We start from the raw sequence: 12,703 nt of genomic DNA on the forward strand, positions 1-12,703 counted from the left end.
CGCAAAAAGCAGGCGTGCAATCCTTAGGCCACCAAAACGGATCCCCTCAACACCTTGACTGCACCTAGAAATACTGCCCATAAAAGTTGTGAACAGAGTCTGTGACAAAGGGCAACGTTGGCGGAGTCCAACCCTCACCGGAAACGAGTCCGACTTACTGCCGGGAATACGGACCAAGCTGTGACGCTGGTCGTATAGGGAGCTAACAGCCCGTATCAAAGGGCCTGGTACCCCATAGTCCCGGAGTACCCCCCACAAGATTCCCCAAGGGACATGGTCGAACGCCTTCTCCAACTCCACAAAGCGCATGTAGACTGGTTGGGCAAACTCCTGTGAACCCTCCAGGACCCTGCTGAGGGTGTAGAGCTGGTCCAGTGTTCCACGGCCAGGACGTAAACCACACTGCTCTTCCTGAATCCAAGGTTCGACTATCCGACGGACACCTTCTCCAGAACCCCCGAATAGACCTTACTAGGGAGGCTTAAGAGTGTGACTCCCCTATAGTTGGAACACACTCTACGGTCCCCCTTTTTTGAATAGGGGGACCACCACCCCGATCTGCCAATCCAGTGGAACTGCCCCCAATATCCACACGATGCTGCAGAGTCGCGTTAACCAACACAACCCTACAACATCCAGAGTCTTAAGGTACTCCGGGTGAATCTCATCCACCCCAGGGGCCTTTACCACGGAGGAGCTTTTTAATCACGTCGGTGACCTCAGCACCAGAGATTGGAGAGCCTGCCCCACGGTCCCCAGGCTTTGCTTCCTCAATGGAAGACAAACCGGTGGGATTGAGGAGGTCTTTGAGGTACTCGCCCACCAACACACAGCGTCCCAAGTTGAGGTCAGCAGCACACCCTCCCCACTGTAAACAGTGTTGGTGGTGTACCCCCCCCTCCCCAAGACGCCGGATGGTGGACCACAATCACCTCGAAGCTGTACAGAAGTCGTTTTCCATGGCCTCTCTAAACTCCTCCCACGCCCGAGTTTTTGCCTCAGCAACCACCCGAGCCGCTTGCCCATGCCCATGCATGCTCATCAGCTGCTTCCAGAGTCCCACAGGCCAAAAAGACTCGATAGGACTCCTTCTTCAGCCTGACAGCATCACTCACCACCGGTGTCTACCAGCGGGTTCGTGGATTGCCACCTCGACGGGCACCAACAATCTTGCGACCACAGCTCCAGTAAGCCGCGTCGCTCCTCTCTTCACCCAAGTGTCCAAGACATGCGGCCGCAAACCAGATGACATGACAACAAAGTCGATCATCAAACTGCAGCCTAGGGTGTCCTGGTGCCAAGAGCACATATGGACACCCTTATACTTGGGCATGGTGTTAGTTATGGACAATCAATGATGAGCACAGAAGTCCAATAACAAAACACCACTCGGGTTCAGAACGGGAGGGCCATTCCTCCCAACCACACCCCTCCAGGTCTCACTATCATTGCCAACATGAGCGTTGAAGTCCCCCAGCAGAATAAGGGAGTCCCACGGAGGGGTGCTCTCCAACACCCCCTCCAAGTATTCCAAAAAGGTTGTTTAGTCTGAACTGCCATTTGGTGCATAAGCACAAACAACGGTCAGACGTCCCCCCAGCTGTAGGCGGAGGGTGGCTACCCTCTCGTCCACCGGGGTGATCCCCAACATACAGGCGACAAGATGGGGGGCAACAAGTATGCCCACTCCATCTCGGCACCAATCACCAAGGGCAACTCCGGAGTGGAAGAGTGTCCAACCCCTCTCAAGGAGACTGGTTCCAGAGCCATGCGTCGAGGTGAGCCTGACTACTTCTAGCTGGAACCTCTCTACCTCGCACATCAGCTCAGGCTCCTTCCCCACCAGAGAGGAGACATTCCATGTCCCAAGAGCCAGCTGAGGATCAGACAGCCAAGGTCTCCGCCTTCTGCCGCCACCCATACCACATTGCACCAGACCCTTTAAGCCCCTCCCACGGGTGGTGAGCCCATCGGAAGGGGGACCCACCTTTCCTCTTCGGGTTGTGCCTGGCCGGGCTCCATGGGTAAAAGCCCTGGCCACCAGGCACTCGCCAGCGTGCCCCACCTCCATGCCTGGCTCCAGAGTGGGGTCCTGGTGACCTGCGTCCGGGCGAGGGAACACTGTTTCCAATCATCATAAGAGGTCTGTGGGCTGCGCTTTGTCTGATCCCTCACCTAGGACCTGTGTGCCTTGGGTGACTCTACCAGGGGTCACCCAAGGCATAAAGCCCCTGACGACATAGCTCCTAGGATTATTGGGAAACTCAATCCCCTCCACCACGGTAAGGTGGTAGCCCAGGGAGGGGCACAGCACTGCCTAGGTTCTTCCACCTGAGCCACTTGCATTTCTGCTTCTCCTCCAGAGTTACCATGGGCTTCTTCTTATATAGCAATTGACTGAGCTTTTAGTGTAACTAATTATATGTGCTCTCTTTCAGACTATCTTTGAAAACTGGCTCAACGTTTATCTGTTCTTTCTTTCTAGATGAAACGACTAAAGGAGCTACATCCATTAACATTTACTTTTCCTTCCCATTGAAGATACTCCTGGATCAGTGCTTCTTTGTTCTCTTTGTGTCTCTGCTCTGTTCTCTCAAACCCCCAATCGGTCGTGGCAGATGGCCGCTCACACTGAGCCTGGTTCTGCTGAAGGTTTCTTCCTGTTAAAAGGGTGTTTTTCCTCTCCACTGTCGCTACATGCATGCTCAGTATGAGGGATTGCTGCAAAGTCAATGCCAGTGGCTCTCCACTGTCTCCACATGCTCATCCGAGAGGAGGGAATGTTGAAAGTGCAATCTGCTGGGTTTCCTTAGATAGAAAAACTTTTCATCCAATTTGAATAAATAACTGAATCTGACTGCACTGTTCAATGATTAGGATTAATTGGAATGTACAGGGGTTGGACAATGAAACTGAAACACCTGTCATTTTAGTGTGGGAGGTTTCATGGCTAAATTGGACCAGCCTGGTAGCCAGTCTTCATTGATTGCACATTGCACCAGTAAGAGCAGTGTGTGAAGGTTCAATTAGCAGGGTAAGAGCACAGTTTTGCTCAAAATATTGAAATGCACACAACATTATAGGTGACATACCAGAGTTCAAAAGAAGACAAATTGTTGGTGCACGTCTTGCTGGCGCATCTGTGACCAAGACAGCAAGTCTTTGTGATGTATCAAGAGCCACGGTATCCAGGGTAATGTCAGCATACCACCAAGAAGGACGAACCACATCCAACAGGATTAACTGTGGACGCAAGAGGAAGCTGTCTGAAAGGGATGCTAACCGGGATTGTATCCAAAAAACATAAAACCACGGCTGCCCAAATCACGGCAGAATTAAATGTGCACCTCAACTCTCCTGTTTCCACCAGAACTGTCCGTCGGGATCTCCACAGGGTCAATATACACAGCCGGGCTGCTATAGCCAAACCTTTGGTCACTCATGCCAATGCCAAACGTCGGTTTCAATGGTGCAAGGAGCGCAAATCTTGGGCTGTGGACAATGTGAAACATGTATTGTTCTCTGATGAGTCCACCTTTACTGTTTTCCCCACATCCGGTAGAGCTACGATGTGGAGAAGCCTCAAAGAAGCGTACCACCCAGACTGTTACATGCCCAGAGTGAAGCATGGGGGTGGATCAGTGATGGTTTGGGCTGCCATATCATGGCATTCCCTTGGCCCAATACTTGTGCTAGATGGGCGCGTCACTGCCAAGGACTACTGAACCATTCTTGAGGACCAAGTGCATCCAATGTTTGAAACAATGTATCCTGAAGGTGGTGCCGTGTATCAGGATGACAATGCACCAATACACACAGCAAGACTGGTGAAAGATTGGTTTGATGAACATGAAAGTGAAGTTGAACATCTCCCATGGCCTGCACAGTCACCAGATCTAAATATTATTGAGCCACTTTGGGGTGTTTTGGAGGAGCGATTCAGGAATCGTTTTCCTTCACCAGTATCACGTTGTGACCTGGCCACTATCCCGCAAGAAGAATGGCTTAAAATCCCTCTGACCACTGTGCAGGACTTGTATATGTCATTCCCAAGACGAATTGACGCTGTATTGGCGGCAAAAGGAGGCCCTACACCATAGTAATAAATTATTGTGGTCTAAAACCAGGTGTTTCAGTTTCATTGTCCAACCCCTGTATGTACCTGACTTTTGTGGAGTGCCTTGAGACAACATGTGTTGTGAATTGGTGCTATATAAATAAACTGAATTTAATTGAATTCACTCCAGGACAACACATGGTCAGTCCTGACGCTTAAAGTATTTATAGAACAGTACCTGATTGATTTTTTTTTTATTGTGGATGGTAACTGGAGCTTTATGACAGTCAGATATTGATCCAAAAGCAATGCGGTTTTCATTGTATACATTTTAAGAGCATTTTCATCAGTCAATTGAAAAACCTGAATTACACCTTGATTGGTGGAGGCCCGGTTGTCTGAGGTTTCAAGTAAAGTAAAACTGTGTCATCAGAGTATTTCAATATATATTGATTTGGTGTATTTATACAGCAATTATCAGTGTAAAACAGCTGAACTCACACATCCATGGAAATCTCTGACATTGGTTGTGACAGCAGATGATAGTTTTATTTATTTTTTAACCATCTGGACTTTGTCTGAAAAGACACATACCAAGGAATCAAAAATGGGTTTAATAATTTATGGATTATTGTTGTTAAGATGTCCACTTGTATTTAGTTAAAAGCAGATGAAAAATCAGTGAAAAAAACTGTGTTAATGCAAATGTATGATGTTTGTCTAAGTGTTTGGTAATGGTATGAACCAGGGTAGCAACAGCATCCTCTGTTCCTTATATCTGCTTGTAAGCAAATAAATAGGGAACAAGTTTGTCCTGAGTTGCAAGACGAGACTAGGACCAGCCTTGACTAACACAGAAGTCGGGGCTATAGGACAAAGGTCCTTAAGTTGTTTTGGACACAGGATTTTGGGTGTTGGCCTAAAATGTGATGTTTTCCATAGTAGAGGGATGAAGTGCAAATCAACAAAAGATTAGAATATTGGTTGCCATGCCGGTGGTAACTCATCTGCAAAGTTCTTCAGAAGCAAAGCATTGCAGCCATCTAGACCAGCAGCTTTTTATGAATTTGTTTGTTTTTCTAATGTCTTTTCTAATGGCTTCATCACTAATGATAATTCTGTTAATAGAATTAAGCTTTAAAATTAAAAATATTTCTATGCACTTAGTCGGATCATGTGACAGATCAGATCTGGAAAAGAAAATATTTCTACTTTTACAGGTATTTCTGAAGTTAATATTCCTGACATTTTTCTCCCGTTTTTATTTACCAGTTATAAATACTTCTTTTAGTTTCTTTATGTGAACTAGTTTTGCTTAGTATAATTTTCAGCTGTTTTTCTGTCCCTTGCTGTATTTTTCTGTCACTAGTTTTATGTCTTTGGATATAGAGGACCAGGAGAGTCACTGAAAAAGAAATACAACCATTTCAAATTTAATATTTAAATGAAACAATTATAAATCAATTTTGAAAAGCGTTTTGTAATTGCACGTTTTAAATTGAATTATTGAAGAGGAATTGTAAATTGTATTTTTTTAATTCATTATTAAATACTGCAATTTGAAAATGTATTTACAAATCCTATTTCTAAATGGAGGTTTAAAAAGACACAATTCATAAATATGACTACACCAGGCGCTCTCTGACGACTCCCGACCCCAGGGTGGGACCCCGGCTCCGCCGTACGGGGCGACATCACTTGCCTTGATTTTGTAGTCCTCATGAAGGGGTCTTGAACCGCTCTTTGACCTGTCACCTAGAGCCTGTTTGCCATGGGAGACCCTACCAGGGGCATTTAAGCCCCAGAGAACATAGCATCATTCGGGCACTCAAACCCCTGCACCACGTCAAGCTGGCAGTGTGTTCCAACTATATGGAGATCACACTCCTCAGCCTCCCTGGTAAGGTCTATGCCAGGGTGTTTTAGAGGAGAGTCTGGCCGATAGTCGAACCTCGGCTTCAGGAGGAGCAGTGTGCTCCAGGAGTACGGAGTTGGGGACCCTTTTATTAGGGGCCATCCGGTCTCTGTAGAAGCAGAGTGGAGTTTGGTCCGCATTGCCGGCACTTAGTTGGACCTGTTCCCAGTGCAAGTTGGACTCTGACAGGCTACCCTTTGTCACCAGTCCTGTTTATAACTTTTATGGACAGGATTTCTAGGCGCAGCCAAGGGCTGGTTGGGGTCTGGTTTGGGGACCAGTGGATTTAATCTCTTTTTGCAGATGACATGGTCCTGCTGGCCCCCTCTAGCCAAGACCTACAGCATGCACTGGGGCGGTTCGCAGCTGATGGTGAAGCGGCTGGGATGAAGATCAGCTCCTCCAAGTCCGAGGTTTTGGTTGTTGACCGGAAAAGGGTGGCTTGTCCTCTTCAGGTTGGAAGGGAGTTCCTGCCTCAAGTGGAGGAGTTTAAGTATTTCGGGGTCTTGTTCTCGAGTGAGGGAAGAATGGACGCATCGGTGCGGCTGCCGCAGTAACGCTGTGCCGGTCCATTGTGGTGAAGATAGAGCTAAGCTGAGCTGAAAAGCAAAGTTCTTGATTTACCGGTCGGTCTACGTTCCTACCCTCACCTTTGGCCATGAACTTTGGGTCATAACCAAAAGAACGAGATCCCAGATACAGGCGGCTGAAATGAGCTTCCTCCATAGGGTGGCCGGGCACTCCCTTAGAGATAGGGTAAGGAGCTCACCCATCTGGGAGGATCTTGGAATACAGCCGCTGCTCCTCCACATCGAGAGGAACCAGTTGAGGTGGCTCAGGCATCTATACCGGATGCCTCCTGGACACCTTCCTCGGGAGGTGTTCCAGGCATGTCCCACCGGGAGGAGGCCCAAGGGACGGCCCAGGACACGCTGGAGGGACTATGTCTCTCGGCTGGCCTGGGAGCTGGAGGAGGTGTCTCTACGGAGTCTGCTGCCCCCGCGACAGGGTCCTGGATGAAGCGGAAGACGAGTACAAGTACAAATAGTTACAGTAGTTTAAACGACATGTAATGAAGGTATGAATTATTATCTCAAACTGGTTGCATAGAATGTCGGCCTTAACCTTACTGAGATTTTTACCTGAGAGATGGTTCTGGAAGCAATTCTTTTTTAAAGCAAAGTAAAAACCACAGTAAGATTCCCTACAGAAGAGGCTGGTTGGCCCACCATACTGTTGGAACCGTTTAGCAGATTTACTTTTTCTTTTTGTTTGATTAACCATAAACATTATTTCTGTCCACGATTGTTCATCAAAAAGACAGATTAGTGACCATAAATATAAATTAAACTGTTTTAATTTATCTGTAACCAAGGTAATTCATTTTAGGTTTAACTAATCTGCATTTTGTGGTTTCCTTGTCTTAATGTAAGGTAATCCTCTGGGCAAAAAAAGAATTTAACATTCTCTTTTTATGTTTTCTCAAATAGATTAAAGATCTCATAAATCAGTGTTTGTTCAATTCAGTTTTATTTATATAACGCCAATTCACAACACATGTCATCTCAAGGCACTTCACAAAGGGTTGGGAATGGTGCGGAGTGGTTGGGGAGGTTAGAATAAACTACTGAGTTTGGCCATTTTAGAATGGGCTATGTGAAGGGGTACTAAGTAAAATAATAAACTGATAGTGTGTCCATCTAGAGCCCACTGGTGGCCATTGTTACACTAAAAACCACAAGGATTGGGGATACCTCTCTCTGTCACTGATTATAACCATTCGAAAAGAGAAGGGGTCGCACAGGTTGGAAAATGGAGTGTGTGTTTGCACCTCAACCATAACAGCCAGTTAAGAATGTTTGTTCATTCTAGGATTGTGTAGTTCGCATTTGATGAACCTAAATATTATAGATTTAAAAATAGATGAGCAAATGCTGTCCAGATTTCTTAAAGTCAAATAGGAATTTAGTTTAGCACTAATAGAAAGCTGCAGACCAGAGGCCAGTTCAGCGCCATGCAAAAGAGACTCTGCTTTGAAAAGAAATAATATTCTTTTTTAATATCACGAGGTGGAATGGCATCCTTTATCACCCTTATTGAAGAGAGGGTCATAAGGGAAGTGTTTATTAGGTAAAGTAAATGGGAACTAAAACAGTGTTGAGGTACCCCACAATTAAGAGGGTCCTAATGGAGTTATTTCCTGTCTCTGCAGTGAAGCTTCTGTCGTCCAAGTAAAATTGGAACCATTTCAAGGTTGTACCTTTAGTCCCGACATGCAAGTTCAGATGTGAAACAAACTTGTTAACCACTGTAATAAAGGCTGCAATTAAATCCAGCAGCACCAAATTGCAGAATTAACAGTCAACAACTTATCATTATTATTAAGAATTCTTAAAAGCACAGTTTCTGTTTTATTGAAGTTTGTCTTTATTTTTTTTGAAGATTTTTTTGCATTTCAGTTTATAAATGTGTTTGGTTAGTACATTTTGATCATGACTTGAACACAACAAAGAAACAGTGGCATAGCATGGTATTTGGGAACATGACAGTAAATTATGTGATTATGTTTGTGATTTTTCTCATAGATCCAGAGATGCTTTAAGATCCCAATTCAGCTCCAATCTCCACCCATGCTAAGAATTTGGGGATGCGATGCTCATCTAACCCAGTGTATGCCCTTTGACGGTCCATGTAATCGAGGTCAGAGCCAATGGACAGTCACTGCCTACTGCATCTCACCGTGACCTTGCTGGCTTTGCTGAACCCAAGTCTGACAAGACTGACTCCCAGAGTCTCCTTCCCAATGGGTGAGTGAATGCTTTAGCTGTCAATGTGCTCTGCATGATTGATGTACTGACAATAGAAGATGCTATAGACAACAAACTCTCTTTACACTTCAGATTTCAAGAGTGATGTGCTGTACACATCTTAAATTAGGTGAATCCCTAAACATAGGTATGTGTGGGTGAGACAAAGTGAAGCAGTGTTGGGTACTAACAGGTTAGAAGATAATTCTAGTATACAACGGCCACAACAAAAAACGTCTGATTGTCCTCTCTCTGCAGCATATACAAGAACACACACACATCCACTCGCTGACACATATAATCCAATTGGTTGAAGGTTATGGAAACACAGGTTACTATTACATAAATGTGGCCTGCCTACTTTGATGCTGGATGCAGTCTTGATTTAAGAAAGTCAATCACGCCATTATGATTCTGTCTCAAGGTTTCCTTTTGGTAGAGCAAAAATTACCTGGCTCATATAGGCAACCAGCTTCCCTATACCAAATGCCAAAACAGGACAGTTCAGTCTAGGATTAAAGTCCCAACTTAAACAAGGCTTTTATTTTAAGCTGCTGACCCCGAGGACTTAAAATAAACCTTAAACCAAGACAAGGATTTTAAAAAATTTTCTATTTTTCTGACATAAGTTTGAATGTCAAATACATTTTTGGTCTGTGAACATTAAACAAATCTTTGTGCCAGTAATAGACTGCCCTCTGCTTACACATTTAGACCTTTAGATGCTGTTTCTGGTTAAGACTAATGTATGTGTGTCACATGGTGTTAAATAACAGGTAGCCCAGGGAGACGTCTCTCGTGCTTCAGCAGCCATGATGTAGGTAACACCACAACCCTGCTTCTCAGTGAAGATGGAGAAAGGCTATATGTAGGAGCCCGCGATGCTGTGTTAGCACTGGATGTTAGCCACAAAGACACTGTCCTTCTGAAGAGCAAGGTGAGGGATTGATCTCTTGACTGTCTACCCACTGCTGTGTTCTTATTGCCATCACTACTGTTAATTTAAAGAAATGAATGCTAGATTGGAAAAATGTTGACATCTGTTGTTGGGAAGTTTAGTATGAAACTCCAACTGAGCGGAGAAGTGAGGAGCCCCATTCTCTGAAGGGTATCAGAGGAATGTCAGTTTTGAAAGCTGAGATGGTTTCCATTTACATCCCATAACAAAAACACTCAAATGTTCACAGCTGCATAGCTGCCCAAAAGAGAATGTCTGAACAGTAAAACCGTTTCAATAAAATATAACCTGAAATAACAGAATTACCAAATGATAACAATGAAACATCTTTATTAATTACTTAAATCTTTTTTATTTATTTTATTTTTTCATTTTTAACCATGTGGTTACAAGGATTTCTGTAAAATGAAAGCACACATTAAACTTCGTCGAACTATACAGGGGTTGGACAATGAAACTGAAACACCTGTCATTTTAGTGTGGGAGGTTTCATGGCTAAATTGGACCAGCCTGGTAGCCAGTCTTCATTGATTGCACATTGCACCAGTAAGAGCAGAATGTGAAGGTTCAATTAGCGGGGTAAGAGCACAGTTTTGCTCAAAATATTGAAATGCACACATTATGGGTGACATACCAGAGTTCAAAAGAAGACAAATTGTTGGTGCACGTCTTGCTGGCACATCTGTGACCAAGACAGCAAGTCTTTGTGATGTATCAAGAGCCACGGAATCCAGGATAATGTCAGCATACCACCAAGAAGGACGAACCACATCCAACAGGACAGGATTAACTGTGGACGCAAGAGGAAGCTGTCTGAAAGTGATGTTCGGGTGCTAACCCGGATGGGATCCAAAAAACATAAAACCACGGCTACCCAAATCACGGCAGAATTAAATGTGCACCTCAACTCTGCTGTTTCCACCAGAACTGTCCGTCAGGAGCTCCACAGGGTCAGTATACACGGCCGGGCTGCTATAGCCAAACCTTTGGTCACTCATGCCAATGCCAAACGTCGGTTTCAATGGTGCAAGGAGCGCAAATCTTGGGCTGTGGACAATGTGAAACATGTATTGTTCTCTGATGAGTCCACCTTTACTGTTTTCCCCACATCCGGTAGAGCTACGGTGTGGAGAAGCCTCAAAGAAGCGTACCATCCAGACTGTTGCATGCCCAGAGTGAAGCATGGAGGTGGATCAGTGATGGTTTGGGCTGCCATATCATGGCATTCCCTTGGCCCAATACTTGTGCTAGATGGGCGCGTCACTGCCAAGGACTACTGAACCATTCTTGAGGACCATGTGCATCCAATGGTTCAAACATTGTATCCTGAAGGCGGTGCCGTGTATCAGGATGACAATGCACCAATACACACAGCAAGACTGGTGAAAGATTGGTTTGATGAACATGAAAGTGAAGTTGAACATCTCCCATGGCCTGCACAGTCACCAGATCTAAATATTATTGAGCCACTTTGGGGTGTTTTGGAGGAGCGATTCAGGAATCGTTTTCCTCCACCAGTATCACGTAGTGACCTGGCCACTATCCTGCAAGAAGAATGGCTTAAAATCCCTCTGACCACTGTGCAAGACTTGTATATGTCATTCCCAAGACGAACTGACGCTGTATTGGCCACAAAAGGAGGCCCTACACCATACTAATAAATTGTGGTTTAAAACCAGGTGTTTCAGTTTCATTGTCCAACCCCTGTATCTGAGTAGGTAGATGAAGTCGCAGCCTCACTTCCATCTTAGGTATCTCCGTATCTCTTCACGCTTTTCACAACATTGCATACTTTTTCGCCCATAGATAAGTATCGAGTCATTACAGCCTCCCGATTAGGCCATGTTCCTCAAGAAACTTGTGGTCATCAACAAGGTGGATACATATGTTGGTTTGTTTAGCGCAAATCCAGACGATTGGCCGCACATAATATTTAGACAAGTATGCAACTATTTTTTCATAGGCAAAAATTCATGGTAAGTTCAATCTTGCGTTTTATATGGTAATTACATAATAGTTATAATACTAGATAATGTATTTACAGTATAACAGTAAAGGTAAATTGCAACTTACATCTAGCTGGTCAAGGCGTGAGAGCGCAGCTTACTGAAGTAGGTCACAGCGCTGAGTGTGGAGTGCTGCCACACAGCTCAGAATCAGCTGATCAGCTCACAGTCTTGGCAGACTACTTTCCAGAATATTATTACAATAAATGTAGATTAACATTATTTATTTACCTGTCACAAAATGTGCACTGCAGACCCATCCAAATCCACCCTGGATATCTGATTCAGCCACAGTAGTCGACGTTCTGTACTCAGTGTTTTTGTTTTCTCACGCTGATTTACTATCACGGCTGGCAAACGATAGAATGAACGTTGGTCTTGACCACCACGCGCAGCACAACCCACAATTAAGCAAGTTTTCCCCATTGTTAAATCAATAGTCTGGAGTTCTACTTCACAGATCACGCTTAAACAACGAAAACAGGGTGCGGCTGCCACCCAAGATGGCGATCCTGAGTTGCGGTCACGTGACCGCAACGTCATATGAAAACCCCCCCCCCATTGTGGTATTCAGTGACCAGGCTAATTACAGTTAGCAGTAATACCACAGATTCTCTCCAATTTACACATTCAATTATTAAAGGAACATATTCACAAATGGCTGTGGTCCAAAACTTCAAATTGCCTTCCAATTAATTTTTCTCAGTAAGAACTTGGATATTCCACTGAAATACCCGGTCCGAGAACTCCGAACAGTGTGGGCTATGATGGGGGAGGGGTTATACCGTCAGGGGGTGTGGTCTGGTTGGAGTCAAATCAAAGAAGCTGAGATGAATACATTCATCTTCTACGCAGCTACAGAAACTACAACCATTTTAAAAGCTGAAGGACAGTTTTATTCCATGCAACAAAAGTTGTATGCACTGTAACATGCAAAACTTACAAAAATTACTACATCAC

The 12,703-nt window shown here is 44.7% G+C and overlaps 1 protein-coding gene across 4 annotated transcripts in view; it reads left to right on the forward strand.

Moving 5' to 3' along the window:
• Positions 1-12,703, forward strand: part of sema4ab (sema domain, immunoglobulin domain (Ig), transmembrane domain (TM) and short cytoplasmic domain, (semaphorin) 4Ab) — a 59,604-nt gene that overhangs the window by 23,941 nt on the left and 22,960 nt on the right. For all 4 annotated transcript variants that reach the window (XM_047384530.1, XM_047384531.1, XM_047384532.1 and 1 more), the window contains exons 2-3: positions 8,558-8,779; positions 9,556-9,716. In XM_047384530.1, the coding sequence (XP_047240486.1) occupies positions 8,683-8,779; positions 9,556-9,716 (258 nt within the window). In that variant the 5' untranslated portion in view covers positions 8,558-8,682. The remainder of the gene's footprint in view (positions 1-8,557; positions 8,780-9,555; positions 9,717-12,703) is intronic.

The sequence above is a fragment of the Girardinichthys multiradiatus genome, chromosome 13, assembly GCF_021462225.1.
Source record: "Girardinichthys multiradiatus isolate DD_20200921_A chromosome 13, DD_fGirMul_XY1, whole genome shotgun sequence".
Lineage (NCBI taxonomy): Eukaryota > Metazoa > Chordata > Actinopteri > Cyprinodontiformes > Goodeidae > Girardinichthys > Girardinichthys multiradiatus.